General features: G+C 36.3%; 1 protein-coding gene across 2 annotated transcripts in view; it reads right to left on the bottom strand.

Annotated features, from left to right (window-relative positions):
* Window positions 1-6008: 6008 nt before the first annotated feature.
* The window catches only part of IGSF11 (immunoglobulin superfamily member 11), a 127627-nt gene continuing 106270 nt past the window's right edge, over window positions 6009-27365 (bottom strand). Inside the window, exons 4-7 of one of the 2 annotated variants that reach the window (XM_003261842.3) lie at window positions 25644-25799; window positions 10948-11070; window positions 10001-10151; window positions 6009-8339 (exon numbers count right to left, since the gene is read on the bottom strand). In XM_003261842.3, coding sequence (XP_003261890.1) covers window positions 7898-8339; window positions 10001-10151; window positions 10948-11070; window positions 25644-25799 — 872 coding nt within the window. In that variant the 3' untranslated portion in view covers window positions 6009-7897. The remainder of the gene's footprint in view (window positions 8340-10000; window positions 10152-10947; window positions 11071-25643; window positions 25800-27365) is intronic. The other variant, XM_030802227.1, reaches the window with a different exon arrangement.

Below are 27365 nucleotides of genomic sequence, written 5' to 3'. Positions count from 1 at the left end.
AAAGGTGGCATGGAATGAGGACTGTCTGTCAGTGGGTACAGTTTTCTTTTTGGGGTATTGAAAATGTTCAAATATTAGATTGTGGTGATGCTTCTACAACTCTGCATACATACCAAAAACTACTGAAATGTATACTTTATATGAATTAACTTTATGGTATGTAAATGATATTTAAATTAATAATTATATTTTGTTTAAAAAAGGAATGTCATCAAACTAAAAAGTCCAGTAACTGAAATAAAACCTTGCTGCCTGGGTTCAACAGTAGAATGGAAATGACAGAGGAGAGAATCAGTAAATTTGAAGTCAGCTCAATAGAATTTACACAGTCTGAACAACAGAGATGTAACAGACTGAAAAAAAATAAACAGGGATAACAACAAAAGATCCATCATCGGAGTCTGAGGAGAGATATGAGAGAGTATTTTAAAAGGTAATGGCTGAACACTTCCCAAATTTTTCAACTGCTGAAAGAAAAGAATTGTCAACCATGATTACGATATCCAGTAAGGGATGAAAGGGAAACAGAGACATTCTCAGACAAAGAAAAACTAATAGAATTTGTTGCCAGTATAACTACTTTTAAAGATCGGCTGAAGGGTTTTCCTCAAAGGAAACGAAAGAAAATCTCAACCTACTCATCTGACAAAGGGCTAATATCCAGAATCTACAATGAACTCAAACAAATTTACAAGAAAAAAAACAAACAACCCCATCAAAAAGTGGGCAAAGGACATGAACAGACAATTCTCAAAAGAAGACATTTATGCAGCCAAAAGACACATGAAAAAATGCTCATCATCACTGGCCATCAGAGAAATGCAAATCAAAGCCACAATGAGATACCACCTCACACCAGTCAGAATGGCCATCATTAAAGTCAGGAAACAACAGGTGCTGGAGAGGATGTGGAGAAATAGGAACACTTTTACACTGTTGGTGGGACTGTAAACTAGTTCAACCATTGTGGAAGTCAGTGTGGCGATTCCTCAGGGATCTAGAACTAGAAATACCATTTGACCCATCCATCCCATTACTGGGTATATACCCAAAGGACTGTAAATCATGCTGCTATAAAGACACATGCACACGTATGTTTATTGTGGCACTATTCACAATAGCAAAGACTTGGAACCAACCCAAGTGTCCAACAACGATAGACTGGATTAAGAAAATGTGGCACATATACACCATGGAATACTATGCAGCCATAAAAAATGAATGAGTTCATGTCCTTTGTAGGGACATGGATGAAACTGGAAACCATCATTCTCAGTAAACTATCACAAGGACAAAAAACCAAACACTGCATGTTCTCACTCATAGGTGGGAATTGAACAATGAGAACACATGGACACAGGAAGGGGAACATCACACTCCGCGGACTGTTGTGGGGTGGGGGGAGGGGGAGGGACAGCATTAGGAGATATACCTAATGCTAAATGACGAGTTAATGGGTGCAGCAAACCAACATGGCACATGGATACATATGTAACAAACCTGCACATTGTGCACATGTACCCTAAAACCTAAAGTATAATAATAAATAAAAATAAAAAAATTTAAAAAATAAAAAAAAAGAAATCTCAGACAATCAGGAAGGAAGGAAGAACAAAATAAACCCAGATGTATGGATGCATACACTGGACTTCTCCTCATCAATTTTAAAAATCATCCCTGATCATTAAAACAAAAATTATACAACATCTTATAATAAAGAAAAAGAGATTTAAAACAGAGAAAGAAAAGGGATGTAAATGGAATTAAGTTTCCACACGTCAAAGTGGTAAAACATTGATACAAACAGACTGGGATATATTACGTGTCCATGTTTTAATACCTAGAACAAACACTAAAAATACATACGTATATACACAAAGCAATATACTAAAAACACTATAAATAAATAAAGATGGAATCCTACAAGTTATTCAAGTAACCCACAAGAAGGCAAGAAAAACAAAATGGATAATGAGAAACTGAGGGAGAAAAACAGATCATGCTCTGATTAAAAAGACAATAAGGAAATAATACAAACAATTTTATGCTTACAAAATTGACAGCCTAGAAAAAAATTACAAACCACAAACTAGATGAAATAGTCAATCTTAATAGTCCTATAACCACTAAAGAAATGGTATTAGTCATTTAAAACCTGAAATAGAAATCTCCAGGCACAGATTTCACTAAAGATTTCCATAAACACACACACAAAAATCCTCATCAAAATATTAACATATCAAATCCAGCAATGTTTAAAAAGAATTATACACCATGACCAAATGGGATTTATTCCAGGTATGCCAGGCTGCTTCAGCATGCAAACATCAAACAATGTAACCCAGCACATCAACATACCGGAGACAAAAATAATAATTATGTAAATAAATGCAGAAAAAACATTTAACAAAATTCAACAACCATTCATGACTAAAACTCTCAGAAAACCAATAGAGGGAAACTTCCTCAGCTGATAAAAAGCATCTACCAAAACCAATACCTAACATCATATTTAATGGTAAAAGAATGAATGCTTTCCCCCTAAGACTGGAAAAAGGGAACACCACTTTTATCTAGCATAGTACTGTTAAGTTCTGGCCATTGCAAGATGGTAAGAAAAAGAAATAAAAGGCACCCAGTTTGAAGAGGAAGAAATAAAACTACACCTGTTTTCATATGACATGATATTGTATGCAGAAAATCCCAAGTAATCGACAAAGAAGTTTAAAAAAACACCTCAGAAGACACAAATCAGCAAGGCTGCAAAATACAAAGTCAACCACATAGAATCCAATCATTTAATCTAATCATTAAAACCAACATTTATGAAACAGAATCATTTACAATTGCTTCAAAAAATTAAATACTTATGTATAAGTCCAATAAAAACATGTATCATATCTGTATCATAAAAGTTATAAAATGCTAATGAAATAAAATTAAAGAAGACTTAAATGAAGAGACATTGTGTTCATGGCTATGAAAACCCAACATAGTAAAGATGTCAATTCTTCCCAAAATGGATTCTATAGGCTTCAACGTAATTCATATATGAAAATGGCAAGGTGTTTTGTAGACACAGACCACCTTTATTTCTAAAATTTATAAAGGCACAGGACCTAGAATAGTTAATGTAACTTTGAAAAAAAAGGAACCAAGTGGGAGAAACCACTCCACCAGATGTTAAGGCTTACTAAATTGCTACAGTTATCACCATAGTATTGATGGAGGGGCTGACACACGCACACACACAAATCAGTGGAACAGCTAGAGGACTCTGAAAGACATTCACACAAATATGCCTAAGTGATTTTTTACAAAGGTGCAAAAACAATTCACTGAAGGAAGGACGGGCTTCAACAAATGTTACTGGAGCAACTGGACATCCGTAGACAAAAATATGAACCTCAACCTAAACCTTATTATTTTAGAAATTAACTAAAAATGAATCACAGAATTAAATGTAAAACTCTAAAATTTTTATGAAAAAAACAGAAGAAAATCTTCAGAACCCAGGCAGGTCTAGGCAAAAATTTAGACTTGACATCAGATGTACAATCCACAAAAGGAAAAATTAAATTGTACCTCACCAAAATTTAAAACTTTTGCTTTATGAAAGACTGAAGAGAATGAAAAGACAGGCTATAAACTGGGAGAAAATATTTGCAAACAATATATTCAATAAAGGATCTGTATCTAGAATACGTAAAAACCTCTCAAAACTCAACAGTAAAAAAAAAAAAGCATTCTAGAAAATGGGCAAAAGACACAAGCAGATATTTATTGAAGAGGACACAGAGATGACAAGCACATGAAAAGATGTGCTTAGCCATCAAAGAAGTGTGAATTTAAACCATTATCACAAATTTCACATGTTCTCACTCATAGGAGTCAAAATGAGTTAAAAATTAACACAATTGTTCTCATAAAGATAGAAAAGTAGAATGATGATGATCAGATGATGATCAGAGGAAGGGTGGCAGGTAGTGGGGGAAAGTGGGAATGGTTTCCGTGCAAAAATATAGTTAGAATGAATAAGATCTAGTATTTGAGAGCCTAACAGGTTGTCTATGGTCAACAAAAATTTACTGTTATCTTTTTAAATAACTACAAGAGTAAAATTGGAATGCTCTTAACACAAAGAAATAATAAATGCTTGAGGTGATGGATACCCCAATTATCCCAATTTGATTATCATACATTGTGTGCTTGTATCAAAACATCACATGTACCCCATAAATATATATAACTATTATGTACCAATAATAATAAAAGTTTTTAAAACCACCAGAAGATATATCACTACATACCTATCAAAATGGCTACATGTAAAATTTTGATAATATCAAATGCTGTCAAGGATTCAGGGAAACTGGGTCACTCAGACGGCTGAAAGAAATGTAAAATTATATGGCCACCCAAGAAAAGAGTATGTCATTTTCTTTCAAAAATAAACATGTACTTCCCACATGCAACCCAGAAACTGCACTCCTGGACATTTATCCCAGAAAAATGAAACCTATCATTTTTCTGATTTCAATTTCAATTCAGAAATCAGCATGATCACCACACAAAACTATCCACATGTTTATAGCAGATTTATTCCTAATAGCCAAAAACTAGAAACAATGCAAATATCCTTCATATCCTCCAATGGGTAAAATAAACTGTGCTACCTCTTCTGTACCATGGGAAACTACTCAGCAATAAAACGGAATGGATTATTGATGCCTGCTACAACTTGAATGGATCTCAAAGAAATTATTCTGAGCAAAAAAATTTAAAAAAGAAAAAGCCAATCCTCATACTGCATTCCACTTATATAGCATTCTCAAAATGACAAAATTACAGAAAGGAAGAACAGACAGTGATTGGTTGGAAGTAGGGACTTGGGAAGGAGGGTGGTGGCTATGACTATGAAAGGGTAGCATAAGGAATCCTGTATCCTGACTGTGGTGTTGGTCACATGAAATGTACATGACATTATTGAAAGCTGAAACCCTAGGAACAGAAATCAGGTCAGTGATTGCTAGAGAGCGGATGGGGAGAGTGGTTTAATTACAAAGGTAAGGAGGGGATTTTTGAGGGTGATGGAAATATTCTGTATCTTGATTGTAGTGGCTGTTACATTCATCATACATCACACACACATCACCTTAAAATGGTGAATTTTACTGTATGCAAAATATGCCTCAATAAACAACAAAAAAATCTGTTTGTAAATAAATGAATGTAAATACTCTAAAATGTTAAGAGTGGCATTCTGTAGGTGGGAGCATTACTTGTTGATTTTAAAATCTTTTTTCAGTATTCTGTATTACTTTTTAAATAAATAAAAACTAACAAAAGCTTAAAAAAATCTACACGTGTGATAAACCTATATATAACTAAATGTGCACATACACACGAGTGCATGTACAAGTGTTGAAATCTGAATATGGTTGATAAATTATATCCATGTCAACTTGTGATACTGTACAATAATTATGCAAAATGTTACCATTGGGAGAAATAGGTAAAAGGTATGTGACATCTCTATTATTTCTTACAACTGCATGTAAAAGTATAATTATCTCAAAATAAAAAGTTAAAACAAAGGAATGATCCAGTACACATCAAGAGCTACAATCATGCCCATAACTTGACTTAGCAATTTCAATTCAGAAATCAGCATTTATCTACTCAACACCCACATGAGGCACTGCAGTAGGTGACGGAGATTCAGTGGTGAAAAAGGCAAGCATAGAGACTGTCTTCGTGAACTTTCATTCTAGGAAATGGGAAAATAGCTCAATGTATGAAGAAAGTCATTAATCTTCAGTCATATGGGTAAGAACTGGAATCAAACTAAATTTAAGAGAAAGACTAAGTCATTTTTGGAATACCATGTGCCTATTAAAATAATTATAAATATTATTTAACAGGATGGAGAAAATCTTGTAACATTACAGAGAATACTAAGTTTTAAAATGACATACTCATTAGTATTGATAATTAATGACAACTTATTTTATATGAATAAAATTTTATTGAATTTTAGATTAATTAGAAAGAATAAAGAAATGCAAGATAAATGCTTTCTAAACAGCATCTGATAGCATCATCTTTTCAGTGTCATGGTATTTTCACTTTTCTTTATAAAAAGTATAGACATTCATTTATTTAAATTTTTACAAAGTAATACCATCAAATGGAAAAAAATAAGTAATGCTAAAGTAAATTCAGCTTTTTATCAATACTGAAATGGTTGGCAATGGTTAGGTTCTGAGTGTAGCCTTCTTGGAAAAACAGTGTTTGCAGCAGCTGTTGGTTTCCATTCATTCACATAACTGAAAAAAATGTCAGGAAGCCACTCCCTGTGAAGACTACGCTTGCAGGAGAAGAGGGCAAAAAGTATGGTGGTAAGAGGGAGTGAGAGAACACATCTAGAAAGAAAAGACACTCTTACTGAGACATGGGATGAGTATCATAAGTAATCTAGGAAACAAATCTGGGAAGAAATTTGTGGGTTGCTTAAAGTGTGGTTAAGGCAAGACAGTCACTAATACAAGTATGGCCAGATCTACATAGCACAAAATAAAGTGGGGGAGTTTGCAAATTAATCTGGTGAACCGCAAGGCCAGCCAAGCCAGGTAGTAACCACAAAAAGAATCTCTTTACAGTGGTGTAAAATGCATCTGGGCAACACTGCAACCCTGAGCTGACACAAATGTAGGGTAGACACTTCCAGGAGCACACCAGAAAGTAACACCTTTTGTCTCAGTCTGACCTCTTTTGCAAAAAGAATTATTTTGAAAAACAAAACAAAACAAAAAAACAATGTCTGCCCTCCCTGACAAGTAAGTTAACCTCTATTTGTCAAATAAGGAGAAAGTTACCTACCTCAGTACAAAAGGCATCAGGTGCTGCCCTCATTAATAATAACCTACTGTAATAGCAAGGGAGATCTGAACAACCTTGCTCTGAGAGGCTGCCCAGCAAGGCTACAACCCCTTAGCCCTACCTTCCTGCCCACACAACCTAGCTCGGTCATGATATGATGGACCTCTATGAGCTCACTAAATACAACCATCGAAGAAGGTATTATACAACAGTCTTTTCTCTCTTAGCCCAATGCCTCTCATGTATTAAAAAAAAAAAATCTTTTATAAAAAAATATTTTTCCAGGAAAAAATAAACAGTAATTGCCATGGACCTGTAACAGATCCTAGAATAACACAGACAGGCAAGAATCTGTCAATATAGCAGTATTCCAAATATGAAATTCATGGTTCAGGAAGAGATAAATAAATAAATATGAAGGGGCTTCTCAAAGACATTTCCTTTGTTTTCCCCCATTTCTTACTGAATTTTGCTCATGTAAAAAGTTTTGATTATATGATAGAAGAGTCAGCCCTGTTGGGACCAATATTAACCATTTATACCATTAAGCCCTCTACATAACGAGGGAATTGGGAGAGACGGAACATATCACAGGGTTGCTTGTTATTTTCTTAAAGACACCTACCTTTTAAAATAATTTCAATATTTAAACTCCATCTGGCACTTTGGTCTCTTAAAAATTATTAAGTTAGGCATGAAGAACAAGCCCATCTGGGCAGCAGTTTGGATTTTAAGTGCTATTCTGCTCTTATATCTTTTTCCTTGGCTTGGCACATCTTCGAGATCCAGCAGAATCCCAGGACATCTTTGGTGGGGAAGCAAGTCTTCATGACGGAGCATTCCAGTCCATTTTACACACCTTAGTGGCCAAGTAACAGCATTGCCTTCTTCTTTGTGCATTTTACTAATATAATTATAAGGAAGTGTTTCTTTCCCAGCATTCCCCCACCCCACCCTCCCCCTTGTATGAGGGCATTCCGTTTATTCATTTCTGAACACAACATTTCCTCATGTCCTATACCAAGGACCCAGCCCGACTCTGGGCTGGTACCATGACAGGTACTGCACCAATTCGTTCCAGTGTTGCGTGGCTGATGGTGTAGGAATGAGTGTGTGGAGGCCGAGGCTTCCTACTGACTGAGCCATTGCTCCTGGACATCACCTGTGGTGATGACCCTCTGTTGGCTGTCACTACCAGAGTCTTATGTTGACCCGGAATCAGATGGCTCCCATTAGCGTAAATGGACGGTATGTTGGCATTGCCTGAATGGAAGGAGAAAGACTGGCCCAAGTCACTGAAGTGGTTGACTGACTCTGTGTTTCTATGAACTTTTGGATTGTTGCTCCAGTACCGACTGTTGTAGGTATTGGAAGAGGTTAGTGTGTTGTTGTCCGAGGAGGAAATCTCAGTGTGAAATGCTTTGGCCGAAGAACACTTGGGTGGAAGATCATCCTCTCTGAAAGGAACAAAATAAAGTCGTCATTAGGATTTACTTTAAGTTAATCCTATCCTCCTACCCTGGAATCTTTCTTTTCATGTTAAGGCTTATACATCCAAAAAACAAATCCAGGAGAGACTACTCTATCGTGAAAGCAGGCATGGCAACCCTGGATGGCCTCAGCTTTGGTATCCATTCCCTTTGAGACAACGGTCAAGAAAATCTCTTCTCAGCTTCTCAGTCTCCAACAGTAGAAAAGGAAATCTCAGATCTCTCTGAGAATGTCTCTTCCAATACAACTTTTAAATATATATGTAAATAAAATTCACATAAATATATCATATAGTAAATACATAACAAATCTTGCTTTATATATATTTATAGTAAATATTCATATATAGTAAATATTTATTCACACATAAATATTTACTGTAAGTAGGAAATTAGTCCATGAAGAAATCTACTAAACTGGATGCCATAAAATAGCTGGGAAATCAAACTATAGGTATGCAGAACTTAAAGAAATTGATTAATCAGAGTTGGCCTGATTGTATTACCCTTTGGAGTTTGAGAAATCACTGTGGGGTGCTGATGAGAGGTCCTCCTCAGTAATCTTATCCTAGGGTAGACTCTATCCCTGCATATGGCCCAAACACTTAAGAATTACAACAGCCTAAAATAAGTCATTTATTTAATTTAAGATGCTACCCAATTCATTTAACATTTATTGGGTACACTTTACAACATGTTTCATGTAAAAAAGACACAAATCCTACACCTAAGAAACCTATAGTCAATGAGGATAGTAATCAATGCAAGAATGTTCACAAGTCTGAAAGGCTGGGCAAGGGGCTAAAGACAACTTATGTGAGGAGGTGATGCCTGGTCTAATCTAGAATCAGATCAAGGAATTTAGTAAAGAGATGGATCAAATGTGAAGCATGGTCCAGGAAGAGAGCAGAGGCTTGAGCAAAAGCCCTGAGCAATGGGAAAATGCAGGACAGACTGCAAGACAAAGTGAGCTGAGAGTGATGAGAGAGAAGATACGCAGGCAAGAATCAGATCCTGTAAGGCTGTGGCATGTCTCACTATGGAGACTGGAGTCATTAGAGCATTTTCAATAAGGATATGCCATGAGGAAATCTGAGACTGAGCCCGAACCCTCAAATCTCCCCAGTATGACTAGAGTCACTTTTCTTTAAAGATGATGTTGGCATTGTTTCCTTAAAATGTTCATATTCTTGTCTGAACTACCTTTCTGAGCCATAGTGCTGTGGCCTGACTGTGTACAGGCACTGCTATGCTCTTATGGAGTTCCTTCTTGCTTTATGTTCACATCTATTATAAATGTCAGTGGTAAACACATGTTTTAGACACTACCTTTCCCATTGTGGCAGCCACCTAACCCTGCCTACCCTGGAGATATGAAAGAGAAGGGGAACTCTTCATTTGTATCCTCCTAGTTGGGCACATGCTGGACCTTTCCCTCCTTCATGATCCAGTGAATAAAGCTGAGCAGTACCATGAAGAAAAGTGATATACAAGAAAATATCAATTAGCCACTTTAATAATCTTGGCCATCAGAGTTTTATTATTAGCAGATATATCTTAACTGCCAAAAATGAATAGAAGTACACAATGGCTATACAGGACAAATTTTAAAAATCTGACAGACAAACCTTATTTCATTAGGAATTTCTTCTTCCTCCTCCTCTTTATTTTTGCTTCTCCAATAAAAGAATGCCCCTAAAATTAGTGCAATGCAAAAAATGATAATAACTGCACCAGTGCCAATGGCTCCAGCTATTAGTCCAATGTTCCTGGGCTGGGCTGCAAAATATATTTAAGGTATATTTAAAGAAAAGAGAAAGAGAGAAATAGCACATACCCATGCAACTATAATAAGCACATAAACTTACTAAATAATCTGCTTAAAACGTATAAAACTGTCTGAAATCTTTCATCTACATAAAGTTAAATCTCAATTAACTTTCATATTGTCAGTGGCTAGGACTAACACACAGTAGGCTCTGAGCATATTTTGAATGAATAAACAATTAAATGACTTGCACATTTTAGGAGAACAATACCTACATTAGGTAACAGACGGCACCAATCTAACTTGCCTGATCTACCCTACATGAATGCTGGAAACTAGGGGATATCCTTCTACCTCAGCCCAGCCAGATCACTCCCTTTTGCAACTGGAATTCAAATATCCCAGAATTCTCAACTAAAGAGAAGTTTTCTACACTGCCATTTATAACCTAGACACCCCAAAATTATGCAGATATAAGAAACAAGGAAAAAACACAAGCAGGTCTTGCTATACCCACAAGATTATTATCATTTTTATAATGTCTATAGCATTATACAATAAGAAATTGTTCAATTTTATTGATCCTGAGGAGAAAGATATTTTGTCATAAAGATTATCATATTGCTGAGGCTGGAAAGTATACTAAAACATTTATAAACTATTTTCAATAATAATTAAAACCAAAACAATTTCTATTTAATCTTCAGGTAACCTTAAGACAATTCAGCAGAACCCTTCATTTTCTGGTATAACAAAGATCTTAGAGTTTCAGACCCAGGGTTGACATCAGAATTTCCATATGCTTACGTGAAATAACCTGGAGATCCAGAAGACAGGTGCTGGTTCCAATAGCGTTAGAAGCGACACACTGGTACAAACCTGAAGACAGGGCACTGATATTCCGGATGGTGACTGTTCCCTGGACCTGGTCTGTCACAAAAATAATAATCGAGTGAGGATTTGGCCGGACTAATAGCAAAACCAAAGAAATCAGCAGAAGACTATAAAAACAGATGAACACTAGACAGCTATCAATAAATTTCTTTTTTGGGGGGGTAGGGTCAGAAATTATTGGTTCATGAATGAATGTTAAAGACTAAAATTACTATACCACTTTAAAGACCTGGAACTTTGGAGGGCTGTCCTAAATAAGAACAATCTTAAAACTGAATCTGCAGGTTAGCATGTAAAGTCCTAAATGTTAGTAGACTTCCCTGAGGAAATGGTGGCTAATACTTATCCTAGGGAATTTAAGGTAACACCAAATTCTAGTTCTGAGGAACTGCAATAACATAAAGATCATGTTAAACTTATATTAACTTTAACTTCATACCTGATGAAGAAAATATCAAATCTGTGCTCTAAGGTATAGACTGTTACTCCCTAACAACAATTAGTTGTTTGTGTTAGCTCAGATCCTCCAAGAAGTAGGCACCAAGACAAGCGTGAGGTTTCCTGGAGGAAATACCAGTAAAGGAAATGTGAGAGGAAGCTGCAGAAGGCAGAGAGAGCCTCAGACTGCGGTGTAGATCTCACCACTCACTGTCAAGGGGAGAGGGAAGCAAGGAAGATTGGGTAGGGAGAGTCTCAGGCTGCAACACAGTTTAATGGAGGTGTCCACCAGGCAGATGGGGAGTCCTTGAGCCAAAGTCACCTGTTAAGGGAGTCCCATGCTTTGCAGAAATAGGCCTGCATTAGGCCCTAACCCTAACCCTAACTCCTCATCACTGGCTGGGAGCAGCCCAGGGGAAGCTTGGTCTTGGTGGATATACAAAGGAAGCAGCAGGGCTTTCAGTCAATTATGTTCCCCACATCAGGAGTTTGAACAATAAATTTTCAAGGCCACTGCACTGGTATTGCCCAGAAATGTTTCAATAGTTCACATTTTAGTAGCTCATCAACATTAGCATGGTTTGATTATTTATTCCTATAAAACATAAATGACTTACAGGAATAACTTTAAAAAGTTAATAGTTATTAATATGTGCCAGGCATTGGGTAAGCTTTTATATGTATTATTTCAATCTTTACAATTACCCTGAGGTATTTTTATTATTAATCTCATTGAACAGTCAAGGAGACTGAAGCTTCAGATGTGTAGTAAGATTACACAGCTGGTTGTCAGGAAATTCAGTTGGATGAAGGGGCTGTCTTACCTCTAAGCTCTAGGCTTCACTGCCTTCCTTATGCAGGAAAGAGAATACATCCTGTCATCTCAACCATTCAAAATAGCTGCAAATTTAGAAGTAAATGGAAAAGCCTCCTAATAGGACAAGTAAAAAAATATTCTGACACAAAGTCCAAGTATGCCTGGGGCAACACCTAGAGCTATCCTCACCCTGGGTTACTTATTTTTACATGGAACTAAGATTTAGTTAACTGGTTTCTGCTGGCAACCATCATCTCTATCCACATCAAAGGCAGAAGCAGACAGGAGGAGTCAGCAAAAGCAGACCTGAGTAAAGTGTGCATGCATTTATTAATTCATTCATTTAATAAATAAATATTTATTGAGCATGTTCCTTTGTGCTTGGTTTTCTGAGGATGGTGATAAAATAATGAACAAGACAGGCCCAGTCCCTTACCCTAATGAGACAAGTATGCACACAATTACAATATATGGGATAAGTGCCAGCCAGTGCTAGAGAACATAGGGTGACAGGGGAGCATACAGGAGGGACATCTAATGAGGGATTGAGAAATCAAATAGACTACAGCGGAGGAGAAAATAATTGCTGTCTCAGAAATTACCAGGCACACAGAAAGGTGCTAAATAAAGGTGATCAATAAATAAAAGTGCTGCCTACTCTTTAGTGTCTGTTGTGTACCACATACACTGCACTAAGAGCATTAAATACGCCTCATTTAATGTTCATAACAAGCTTATGTTCTATATTCCCCACTTTTCAAAGATAAGACAACTCAAAGAAGCTATGAAATTTGTCCAAGATCACAGAGTACACAAGTACCAGCAATCTATAAAATGAGGTTTGTCCAAGTCCAAAGCTTATACTCACCATACATACACTTGGCATTCTAGTAAGGCATTTAAAACCACATTACTCTACAGGATGTATCTATAGGATATTTCCTGACCCATCAATGTTCCAATGCTGTTAGTATTATAAACTAAGCGATGTGCCTATCTCTGTCTTCAACACATGTACTAATATCATCAACGCAAGAAAACCATAACCTCTGGGCAATCAACCACATAATGTGTGTTCCTGGGGTTTTTGTTGTTGGTGGTGGTGGTAGTGGTGGTGGTGGGTTTTCCCCTAAGCTCTGGAATTCTAAAAATTTGATGAGCTCACACCAAATTGGTAATTTTGTTGACATTTCCAGAGACAATTTGGGAAATTTTAAACAGCTCCTCTATGCAGCATTCTGGCATGTAGAAAGAGGTAAACTCTAAAGATTATTGCTTTAAAAAGTTATTTTTAAAAGCTGAAGTCATTGTCTTCCTTTTCTCTCTATAGATGCCAACACCATGAGCATGTTTCTGTAAGATAATATTGTTAAATAAAGTTGATATACCATGGTAGATTTAACTTGGAATATAATCAGGGAAGAAGACAGGTGCATTGATAGCAGAAGATTAACCAGAATAAAACAGCCCTGTTTATGTAGACAAGGCAAAATAGAGAAGGGAGAAACTCCAGCAAACAGCAGACTGTTTGCAGCCACAAAGCACATAGCCCTTCCCGAAACTAGCAGGCTAATTCCTCCATCTGTCATTTCACTTGGTCTGCTCAGGCAGGGAAGTAGTTTTCTGAAATAAAGTTAGAGAATAAATATTTTTTTGAGCTTCTTTTAAAGAACAAGGAAAGTTCAATAGCATGAAACTACATAGTTTGGGGAACTCAAAGGACATCACACTCCACTGTTTTAGTTCATAGCAACTATGCACCTGGTTCACCAGCAACATATCTGGCATAGCAGGCCCTTCTGAATTAGAAAAAAACAAATGTTAGTGTACATTTCCAGTTCCATCCTTTCTCCTTAGTTCCAGAATGCTGCCTCTAGCTGCCTAGTAGCTGATGTATCTGCTAAGAGCATGTTCCAGTTAGACAGCCTAAGTTTGAATCTATTCTACCTACTACTAGTCATATGGTCTTGAGAGTGTGTTCCCTGTTCTTCATCTATATTTTAGTTTCCTCATCTATAATACGGAGCTACCCAAGTGCCTACAAATCATAGATTACTGTGAGGACTAAATGAAAGGTTAGTATAGTATATGGTAATGTTTCCATGTGGGAATTCCTTCCTGGTACTTCTAGGGGAACTGATATATTTTTCTGAATCATAAAAAAATTCAGTCAAAAAATATGAAAAATGTCTAGTGTCTCCCAATGGATATTAATTCCCAATAGGTATTGATCTTCAGGATTTGAAGAGTTAGATAAGAATTCTTAAATCATAATTATATATTTTTCATATGATTTATATATTTTAAATAATGACTATAATAAACTGAACATTTCTTATATAAAAGTTTCAGAAGTATTCTGTAGGCTATATAATAATGGATGTATACTTTATTGTTATTTGAATGAATACGTTACATCAAAATTATATATTTCAATGATATGTAAAAATGATCCTAACCTGAAAAAGATATTTAATTTTTTAAAAATTGTAAATAAAGGGAAAACTAATACAAAATAAATGTCAAATAAAAATCTCTGGAAAAACTTAAAGATAACATCACAAATACTTAATATCAAACTCTATTACTCTTAAATATAAATTTAAAATATAACATTGAACACAGAAAATTTTATTTCATTTTGTGTTGATGCTGGCTGAATTAAGGCAGAGATGGAGAAGGGACAGGGAAAGAACCTGTTCCCATTAATAGAATTTCCAAGGGCACCATCCAAATGGATGCTAGGATACATCCTGCTTCACAGTAGCTCAGTGCCTTTAGACAACAATAAAAATATTTTGTCTGTTTGCCCTGATTTTGGTTTGGCATTGAAAAAGATATTGCTTTTGCCAAATCAGATTTTAAATTCATTTCTGATCTCATGTTAGTATACTGCAGAGCAACATTCTCATCCTCTTCTATTTGTGTGTGTGCCATTCAAGCATTCACAAAGAGCTGAAGCTTATAGCAAATATTCAAACTTGTGAAAATACCAATAAACATTACTCAGCATTATTTGAATAATGTAGTGTGTATAAATACATTAGTATTTCTTTGCAAGAATGATTCACCACTAGCAACATACAAGAAGGCCATGACCACACACTTATCACATGGCAAAAGCTACAAGCAAAACCAACTAATTAGATTTTGACTGCTTCTCTCCTACCCACTTCTGTTGACTCTGCTTTTACTTTTAACTGGACATCAACAGATTCTTCTGAATCAGTATATCTCTATGTTGACTGTTGCTCTTTAATTCTCAAAGAATGGCACATGGTGCTCAAGAAATGTTACCATTATCATTATTTCAATCCCCATACAGAGGTCTCAGGAGACCACTAACTCACTGCTTTCCTCAAGCAAACTTCTACAAATTTCTCTTCTGAGTTAAGATGGTTACTGTTGATTCAGTGCCCCACAACAGGAATCTGAGGTAACTCTGACTCTTCCGAGTTTAAACATCTAACCAAGCTCCATATATTGTATTTTTTTCCTCAATCTCTCTTGAATCTTACCCTCCCCCACTGTGCCTTCCCCATCCCTGTCACTAGGGACTTAGTTCAGGTCCTTTTCATTTCTTGATGGGGCTATTAACAAAGCCTTCCATTTATGACTGGCTGCCAATCTTTCAGCCTGATTACTGACACAGTTTCTAAAATGCATATCTGGTGATCTTCTCTTGTTTATAAATGTCAGTGCATCTCTACAGTTAAAGATAACATCCAAACTCCTTGCATATTATATGAAGCCTTTCACAATCTGGACTTCACCTTTTCAAGATCCTCTCTGGTCAAATCCCCATGAACCTTTATGTCAGCTTCACAGATCTTCTCAATAAAAATGTCAAATTTTTACACTTGCAAGATTTTGCAAGTATGGTTCCCTGTATTTATAATACCCACTTTTAACCAGTAAAACTTCTATCCATCATTTAAGACCCTTTTCCTGCTTGGGAATCCTTTTCCCTATAAAGCTCTTCCTGGACTCCTCAGGGACAAGTAATATTTCTATCATTTAAATTTTATAGCACTGCATACATTTTTATAGCATTAACATATAGTGCTATGATTTTCTCTTTACATCTGTCTCCTCCATTAGGCAGTGAGCTCTAGGATGGAGATATGTTTCCTTGTATTGCTCCACCTGCCCCAACACTCAACTCTGAAGCAGTTGCAACGAGTAAGGTGTATGTTTATGTGTGTGTGCACACACACATATATTTAAAAATGAATGAATATATACACAAATTAATGTAGTTATAATTGTTGGCATTTAATCTTTTAAAAAAGAGGAAGTACTGAACATTATATGGGATTTGCTTCTTTACGTCAGAGGGCAAAAAAAAAGGGAGAAAATACTCAACTTCAGTTAGAATAACATTTTCATGAAGCAGAAATAAGCACTCATTTATTCAGCACTTTTAGTGGGTGAAAATTTTTCTGCTCCCCATGAAAAAAATTATGGAACCACTCTTACTGGGAAGGGAAACAGCAGTATCAGTTCAAGAAACAGAATCAGGCTGAGTGTGGTGGCTCACACCTATAGTCCCAGCACTTTGGGAGGCCGAGGCATTTGAGACCAGCTTGGTCAACATAGCAAGGCCCCATCAGGACACTAAGGCAGGAAGATAACTTGAGGCCAGGAGTGTGAGGTTACAGTAAGCTGTCATCATGCCACTGCACTCCAGCCTGGGTGGGTAACAGAGAAGACTTTGTCTCCAAAAAATGAGAGAAGAGAAAGAGAGAGAACAAAGAGGAGAGAGGAGAGAGAAGAGATAGAAAGTGAGAGAGAAGAGATAGAAAGTGAGAGAGAGGAGAGGAGACAGAGACAGAGAGAGAGAGAGAGAATATCAAGATTCCTGAGTGTTACAACCACGTCAAAAGAAATTTTAGTCCTTCCTATCAGTTCTGGACAAACCTGGTCTCTTCTAGGAGCCTCAGTCTTCTCCCTTGTAACATGACAGTGGGACCATGATGATATTTAAGATACTCTCCTGCTACAGCTATGATCTCTAAAGATCTACACAGAGTTCTCAGGCAAGCAGGAGAGTTAATCATCTCTCTTCACTGTATTAAATTATGAAAGGATGAGGAAAACAGAGGATGAAAGAAAAATGTATAATCTAGTTTCAGAAAATGTTAACCATTAATAATGAAAATAAATACACTATACTTTGTATTTACCAAGATAAAAAGAATGGATAGAAAATGAATTGCCATTATTTACATATAATTTTTAAAAACACATTTTAAAGTTCTCTGTGCATCTTTAAAGCATGAAGGTTATTCTCCCCTGTAAGTCAGAAGGAAGGTGCTTTTTTTCTAATTATCCCTCAGCTTTCCTTTCTGAGTTCAAGTTTTACTGACCATTGTGAGAAACAACTGTGCTTATCTCCATCCCTGGTTGCCAAGAAGCTGCAGGACTTGGAGAGTGGGTGTCATTCCAGGAAGGAATTCCGCTCCATGGCTTGATATGCAGCTCCTGTGAGCTAGCTCCAGCCCTGGATTTTCAATTGCTGCAGGACAAATGCTGTGTTGCCTCACATCTCCAATCATGTCAATCACCAGCACAGGGCCCAGCTGCCTGACCACACTCACTGTATGGACAATCATCCCTTTCCTGTTTTGCTCATCCCTTCATCTTCCCGAAACCTCTAGAGCTGTTGGCAGAAACAAATAGAAAATGTAACCTACAGCTTTAGAGAAACTACAGAACAATCCAAGTGAAAAGTTTACATGAGGAAAACAGGAAAGGAATGTCACCATGAAGAAAAGTTAACTACACAACAAACAGGAGGATTAGCATACAAAGAGCATAAAGTTATGTGAAGGTCACTATAAAATTAGTATGCTTAAAATTATTAAACATATACAGAATAGTCACCATAATAAAAGAGGATGATGCCATGAAGAGACAAAAGCAACACAGAAATAGCCAGGTGCTGTGGCTCACATCCGTAATCCCAGCTACTCAGGAGGCTAAGGTAGGAGGATTGCTTAAGGGCCAGGAGTTTGAAGTTGCAGTGAGCAGTGATTGTGCCACCGCACTGCAGCCTGGATGACAGAACAAGACTCCATCTCTTACAAAAAGGAAAGAAAAGAAGAAAATAAATTCCAAAACTCAGTGGATAGGCTGAACAGCCATCAGAGTAGAAGAGAGAACTGGTGATCTGGAAAAATAAAAAACAAACAAAAAAAAAAACCAGAATGCCACACAGAAAGGTAAAGAAGGTAAAGACATTTACAGATAAGAAAAGGATTAAAAAAACATGGTTTACAGAATTAAAAGACTAAACCAAGAGCTAACGGGAAACAATAAAGAAGAGAAAAGGCTATATTCAAAAATATAAGGACAGAGATTTTTCCAGAAGTGACAAAAAACACAATCTCTCAATTTAAGAAGCACCACAAGCTCATAGCAGGATTAATAAAAATTTAACACATACCTAAAATATATTCTAGGATCTACAGAACACCAAGTACAAAACAACTGCAAAAAGCAAAGGAAGGAAAATGCAAATGCCTACAGACTACCAGCAGATTTCTCAACAGAAACAAGAAAGGTGGGAAGAAAATGAAACATTTTCAAATTCTTGAGAAACAATAACTGATAATCTAGCATTTATACTCACTAAATTGCATTAAAGAGTGTAGGGAAAAAAGATATTTTCAGAAAAACAAACATGAGAACAACTTAACACTCATAGATCATCAATGTAATACCTACTGAAGCATGTGTGTATTTCAGTATAAGAAAATGGAGGCCGGGTGCAGTGGCTCACGCCTGTAATCCCAGCACTTTGGGAGGCCGAGGCAGGCGGATCACGAGGTCAGGAGATCGAGACCATCCTGGCTAACACGGTGAAACCCCGTCTCTACTAAAAAAAAAAAATACAAAAAATTAGCCAGGCGAGGTGGCGGGCGCCTGTGGTCCCAGCTACTCGGGAGGCTGAGGGAGGAGAATGTCGTGAACCCGGAAGGCGGAGCTTGCAGTGAGCCAAGATTGTGCCACTGCACTCCAGCCTGGGCGACAGAGCAAGACTCCATCTCAAAAAAAAAAAAAGAAAAAGAAAATGGAACACAGAAAAAAATGACTGTGATGAAAGAAGCAATGGAGCCAAAAAACTGGCAAACTTTTGGGTAAATCTAAATAAACCAAAATGTATGTAAACGATGATGAAAATGAGGATGATTAATAAGGAGAAAAGTTAAAAATAAGGTGGAACAAATATACTAAAGCCAAGAAAATAACTAAAATGCAGACAATAAAAACACAGAAATTAAACATATGAGAGAGAAGCTGAGAGTTATGGTGGATAGAATGAAAAGGTCCAAAAAATGGCTAATAGGAGAGAAGAGAAAGAACTGATGAGATGAAATAGTCACAAAGATTAGGGAAAATGGAAGAAAGACAGCTTTCTATGGTCCTATTATTTGGATAGAGAGTAGAGATTTTTTTTACTTCTAGACTACATTAAATCAAGTATGCATTTAAGAACTTTAAGCACTAAGAGAAATACACTTATAACTTCAAAAGTAGAGGAGAAAAAATATTATAAAGAATATCCAAATAATCAGTAGAAGGTATGGGAAGAGGGGGCATAAAGAAAAAAGCTTAATAAATAGAAAACCTCAAAAAAAAATTAGACATTGAACCATACCCATAATCAATGAATTCAGAGGACAGAAGCTCTCAGATTACAGATTGAAAACCCAACTAAATCCAGATATATGTTGTTTATAAGCAATACACCTAAAACACAAAGCATGGAAAACTGAACGCCAATGAACCATATAATAGAAATGTACCAACAAGAGTTGACCAAAGAAAGCCACTGCATCTTTTAATTTTAATAATTAAAGATAACACAAAAGGCTTATTAAACATAGAGAAACAACGAAATATAACAAGTTTGTAAGCATCTAATGACACAGGCTCAAGATAGGTAAAGAAAACTGGCATAATTGTAAGAACAAATTGACAAATCCACAATCTTACAGTGTGATTTTTAAACACATATTTCTCATAATAACATAGCTGAAGCATCTAAAATACTGCTAAAGATATAGAATATTGAATAATACAATTATAATGCTTCCTATGCAACGCATGTACAAATATCCTAACACCTGCAACATAATGGCTCTTAAATTCTCCACCTTGCTGGCTGCACTCCAAACACACTGGCCTCTTTGATATTCATCAAGTACATGGGCACATGCCTGCCTCAAAGCCTTCATATGTCCATTCCCTCTGCCTGGAATGCTCTCCAGTCCCCATATTCACATGGCTCATTCCTTCATTATCTTTAAATATTTGCTAGAATATAATGAGGCTTACCCTAAGCACCTTACTCAAAATTACTGCTCCTCATCCCCTAACTAATCTATTTTACCCTGATCTAATTTTTCCCCACAGAACTTTTCACCTTGTAACAAATTCTGCAATTTACTGATTATATTCCATCTCCACCCATTAGAATGTAAGCTCTACAAAGGGAAGAATATCTACCCTGTTCAGCAATGTATCTTCAGCACCTAGAACAGTTTCTGGCACCTGATAGGTGCTTAACAAACATCGGCGGGAGGGACGGAGGGAGGAAGGAAGGAAATTTATGCAAGTTACAAAAGGTTAGATAAAATCAAAATCTGAGTTTAGCAAGATAGATTTTAAAAATAGAGGACAGGCAAATATAAACAGTATTAGGAATGAAAAGGAGACTAAATACAGAGTTTAAAACTTTGTAAGAGAATGATGGTAATTTAAATATTAATATTTAGTAGGGACTTACACATGCCAGCTGCTGTTCTGCACATCTTACATGCTTATTCATTCAATCTTTATCCAACCATAAGTTAGTCACGATGATTGCATTTTACATATAAGAAAACTAAGACACAAGGTCACATACCCAGTGATTCCTGGATTCAGGGTTCAAAACTATGTCCACTGTCTCCAGAACTTACACTCTTAAATACATTATTCTGTTTTTGTATAGAGAATTCTATGAACATCTTGATGGTGATATGTATAACTTGGACAAAAAAGACATTTTCCAGAAAAATAGGGTAGAGAAAACCTGTACCATTAGAGAAATTAAATCAGTAGTCAAAAATCTACCAAACGACATAATAGCAAGGCAAACTTTCATAGGCAACTTCTATAGAATCATCATGATGCCCAACTTATTCATACTATTTCAAAGAACAGAAAAAAGGAAAAGCTGCCAAACTCATAAAATTATTTGGTATGATATGATACTAAAATTGAACCAGGACAATAGAAGACAAAAAAAAAAACCCATAGGCCATTCTCACTGGTGATCACTGAAGCAAATATTTTATTAAAATATTAGCAAACCCAATGGAACAATTTATTTTTAAAAATCACAATCAAAGAGACTTTATTCCATAAATGCAGGGATGTTTCAGCAATAGAAAACGTTAAATGTAACTTATTTGTTGAAATTTGGTCCCAGGTAATTCTTTGTTGCGAGTGCTTTCCTTGTGCATTACACGATTGTTTTTCTTTCTTCCCCAGCTTTATTGAAGCACAATTGACTAACAAAAATTGTATATATTTATGGTATATATTTTGATATAAATATATACCGTGAAAAGATTACCACGACCAATCTAATTAATATGTCAATCACATCACATAACTACCTTTGTGTGTGTGTGTGTGTGTGGTTGAGAACAGTTAAGATCTCCTCTCAGCAAATTTCTAGCATACAATACAGTAATGCTAAATATAGTCACCATACTGTACATTAGATCTCCAGGATTTATTCATCCTGAATAACTGTAACTTTGTACCCTTTAACCCACATCTCCCCATTTCCCCCACTCCCCAGCCCATGGAAACCACCATCTTATTCTGTTTCTACCAGTTCAACTATTTTAGACTCCTCATTGTCTTATCTGTTTAGGCTGCTATAACAAAATACCATAAACTGGTTATTTTATAAGCAACAGAAATTTATTTCTCATAGTTCTGGAAGGCTGGGAGCTCCGAGATTAAGACCCCAGCAGATTCAGTGTCTGGTAAGAGCCCATTTCCTGGTTTCTAGATGATGATGACTTCTTGCTATGCCCTTTCAGGACAGTTCTTGGGGTGGTCTGGGACCAACTCAGTTCTTCCCACTTTCTTGCTTGCTGTTCTCAAGAATAACTATAGAACATGCTGGGAATGCAACATCCTGAGTTAAGAAGGAACTGACTGGAACACCTCAGGCTCCGTTCCAGACCCTCCTAGAAACAGGATGTCCTTCAACATTTAGTGCAGTGACACTCGGGTATAAAACTCAGAGTCAGCTGCTTTCCGGGTTCTCCCAGCTGATGTGCAAGTGGACATGTGCAGACGAGACTCTATCTGTTCCAGGAAGCTTTTCTGAGCCTTGGGGAACTGGCTTTCAATGAATGCTAGGCTTCTGTTGTCCTTTGCTGCCTATTAAATAATAAATCCACTTCATGAAACTTGTTTTGTGTATGAATGCTCTGTCTCACCAGACTCGGGCAAGTAACCAGTGCACAGTAAATTTGCTTCACAGTCCTTACTTGGTGAAAGGAACTAGTTAGTGCGCTGAGTCTCTTTTATAAGGTTGAAGACATCATGCCTTTTTACCACTACGTACTTCCTAAGAACAAAGACACATTTTATGTAATCACAGTACACGTATCAAAGTCGAGAAGTTTAACTCTGATCTAACAGTATTAGCTGATCTACAGTTTATATTCAGTTTCATCAATTATCTCAACCATGTCCTTTATAGCTATTTCTTTTCCTGTTCGGATTCTAAGCCAAGATTCTTTATTACATCTAGTCATCTTAACCCATTTATGCCCAGTGTTCCATTATTGGAACGCTAAGCATGTGGGAGTTATTTACATCCTACTGCTCAAGGTCATCGCCAAGGTCTGATTGCAAAAAATCAAAAAATTGCAACCTCAGGGTTAACTCTCTAGTCTTTTTCAATCTGAACAGTTTTGCCTTCACATTTGTTTGTTTGAGGTTTCCTCATAATGAGATTTAGGTTATGTGTGTCTGACAGTAATATCACAGAAAGGATGTGTCCTTCTCCGTACATATATTAGGAGGTACGTGATAGCAGTTTGTCACAATATTGGTGAAGTTTACTTTGATCACTTGGTTAAAGTGGTATCCAACAGGTCTCTCCCTTACAAAGTTACTTTTTTGTCATTAATAAGCAATTTGTGGGGACATACTTTGTAACTAAATAGCCTGCTTCCCATCAAACTTTTGCTCACTGTTTTCACCTCAATGATGATTTTCTAACTCCGTGATTCCTTGTATACACATTAGTTGGCATCACACTGTGAAAAAAAAAAGCTTGCCCTTTGACCCTATTTATTTATCAGTAGGGATTTGGTGATTCTTATTTTATTCTATGGACTATATATTTATTTTAATGTTTGAATTGTCCCAGATTTGGCCACGGCGAGTTCCCTCAAGCTAATCTCTACATATAAGAGAAATTCTAATCTCAAAATATTATTCCCCTGTCACCAATCAGACTTCCGGGATTCATTTTCCTGGTGTCAAATATTCTTTTTTCAGAGAATGCATCATGAGTTTATATTAATAATTGTAAACATAATTAGTAAAGTAAATCTTCTGAAAAAAAATCTAAATTATTTTCGGGCAATATTCTATTTTGAGATCAACTTTATTAATATGGATATCAAGAGATAAATTTAGATTAAAAATACTACCATTTAATATACATGATTATGATAGATATGGTTATCAAAAGTACGTTTGATAATCAATCCAGAGTTTATAAAAGACAAAGTTTTCATCCTTGTCATTCAAGTTCATTTTTATACCTAAAGTTGTAAAGAGTATTCAAGTTGAAAAAAGGATATGATATCAAGAAATCTGACTGATATACACTTATCCAGAAATAAAGAGGTTATGGAAGGCTTTCTACAACTATTTCTCAACTTACATACAAATAACCACTGTCAATTGTTCATTTAAAATTCCAAACTCCAACCAATATTTCGCAGAGATATAAATAAAAAAAGAAAATGTTGCCACAGAGGACCTTGAGGATGATACCCCTTTATTTTTGTTTAAAAAAAGCAACATGGGCCCAGAGAGGTGAACTGTTACAAAAACAGTGGAAAATCTAAAATTTGAATATAGTTTTCAGTATGTCAAGACAAGGGCTATTTTAATCATGTCATTTACAATGGTGAGATTGACAAATCATTCCACAAAAGCAGCTATTTAGCCAGCAGTGTGGCTGAAACATTTAGCAATGAACAACAGTATTGCAGCAATCACTCTTAAAGTAATAAAAGTTATTAGGTTGAAAAGAAGTTTGTTTTTAATGATGAATTTGAGGTTAGGTTAATTAAGACTATTGTAAGGTCCATCAATATTTGTTGGGATTACTAGCAGAAATTTATAGGCTCTTAAGAGGCTTGTGGTGCTGGCTCTTTAATGCAAATAATTTTACTACAACTTAGGACTTTCCTTTTCCATGACAGGCGTGGACTATCAATATGATTCAGACTTACAAGGCACAATTAAGGTTGTTTGTGGCCTCTCCGTTAACTGCCAACACTTTATGTTTAAATTTCAGATTTGTAAATCTACCCTGAGAATACTACAAGAAACATTTTCTGTATTAGAGATGATGTAATACTCGAAGCTGCTAAATTTTATTTTCTTGAACTAGAGTATTTTATAATAAAATTCTATATCTTCCCCTCATTTTATTTGACAAAATCTCTTCAATTTTTTAAGGATGTCCTCTTTAAAACTAAATTTAAGTAGCTGGGTTTACATGTAGAAATCATCCATGACACTCAGGCTTCCTCCATTATTACCTGTTTGGTGTGACCAATTCCTGGATCTCCTGTGACCTGAGGCCTTTTCCTTTACTCTTTCCTATCTTCCTCCTCTAACCAGATTTCAGGCTGAAAACAGGAGGATCAACCCTCCTGACACTATGCTCACCTTTCTCCTAGTAAAATAGGCAGCTCTACCTCAAGCAGGAAGTGTATTCTTACATATAAATGTCAAGGATTGTCACAGTTAACACAAATAAGCTATCATTTAGGTGCTTTAAATCTTCACGTGAATGGGAACAGTTTCCATATGTAGTTACCACTGGATGAAATACATTTCATAAAGGCAATACAGAGAAGAGAGAGAAAATGTTTTATTCACTTTAAATTTGAAAACACAAAATGATCCAGAAAGCTTTTTCAGCAGTTATAGGGTGCTATTTTTCAAAACCTATTAAAGTTAATTACTTTTTGAATATTAGAATTGTCCATGATAACTAATAAAATGGGTAAAGCAGCACCGTACATACCCTGAGTAGCTGTTGGAGGTAGTTTGAGGGTATTGTCTAACTTCTCCCAAAGGTAAGTTGGTCGAGGAATGCCTTCCTCTGAGCTACAGAGCAGGATGACATCGCTGCCAATATCCTGGGATCCTTGGATTTGGCAGTGTGGGGCAGAAGGGGGAACTATAACAGGAAGAGTAAGCAATAAAGTACACGTTTTACTGTGAGCCAAGTGATGACGGAGGAGACATCAACATTCAGTACACTGGACCCTTAGATTACACTGTTTTGGGAACATATACCAGGAGACAGACTCACCGCCTGAACCCAGAGGAGGCATGTACCAATTCACGAGGCTTAGGCACAGGAGCAGGCCTGCAGCTTTGGTAAGCAGGGGGCAAATATGTACAAGGGGGCTTCATTTCTTTGATTATATTTCCAAGGTATCTTAAGATCTTCCTTTCACTCTGCTTCCTCTAAAGAAGAATTCTTAAGATCCATTGTATCAACATGTTGCTTTTAAAAACATTGCTGAAAGAGGCCACTTTTCAAGATTTCAGGGAAAAGCATCCATTATCCCGCCCTGGCAAAAACCACTTTAACAAGGCCCTTCGTCACTTTACAAACAAAACCCGGACAGACCCACTTTCTAACAAATTCTGCTTTATGGTGGGGCAAGTTAAACTAAGGTTCAGGTAAAAGCAGAGTGGATAATAATGTAGTGGACATTTCACAATCATTAAGACAGGACACAAAAAACATGGAACAAAAATTACCAAAAAGAACACTAAAGGAAGAAGGTGGTGATATATAGTAACAAGGAAAACAAAACCATAAACTAAGCCCATGGCTTGAAGTTTCATGCTGGGGAATACAGACGGTAGAGTTTAAATCCAATTTATGATTTATTTGTAATGCTAATGACTTTTCAGTAAATATGTTCACCCTTTCCAAAATGAATAAATGAATGAATGAAAAAATGAATGCAGAGTATACACAGGAATCAGAAAAAAAAAGAGCGTGTAGGGGAGGAGAGAACAATAAAAGAGTATAGGTAGGAAGAGTAAAAATCTTAGCGAATCCTAACTACTGTGCTGGGGCAAACTGATCTTTGGTTGCCTTTGTCATTGCCACTGTGATGCCAGGAAGAGAAACCCAAAATAATTCTTTGGAGGTAGAATTAATTATAAAATAAATTAAGGGCTTTTTATCTTCTTTTTAAAAATGATGCTGAGAAGTTAAGTCTGGACAAACAAAAAAGAAATAAGGTTGGATAATATGGGAAGCCAGTCACCTAACTTACAGGTCTAAGTATCAGAATATTTAATTCCATTAGTACACTATACTTGGTACTCAGAGTATTTTATAATCTATACAATTTTTAATATAATACAATGAATATGATTTTGAGAATAGAAATCCCGGACTTGGTCATTAGTTTTTTTTATTCTGTTTGAAAGCTGGGAGAAAAGGCACCAAAGGCCGAGGGAAAATGACAAGAATTCCCAACACCTGTATTCTTAAGTGACTCAACAACAAGGAAGGAAAAAGAAAGGGGGGGGGGTGGAGTTTGACAAGGACTACGAGACTAGATTCTGAGACGTGAATAGGATGGAGGAGAATCAAGAACGTCAACCTTCTCTAAACGTCTTCCATCTCCCCAGATGAACCGAGTTTAGCCACCTCTACCACAAGTATTCATTTAGAAAGCAGTATTTCGTATTAGAGACAGAAGAATTGAAAAATAAA

This window comes from Nomascus leucogenys, chromosome 21 (genome assembly GCF_006542625.1).
Source record: "Nomascus leucogenys isolate Asia chromosome 21, Asia_NLE_v1, whole genome shotgun sequence".
In the NCBI taxonomy this organism is placed as follows: domain Eukaryota; kingdom Metazoa; phylum Chordata; class Mammalia; order Primates; family Hylobatidae; genus Nomascus; species Nomascus leucogenys.
Note: the sequence above shows the minus strand (reverse complement) of the source record. Positions and strands in the feature narration are given on the sequence as shown.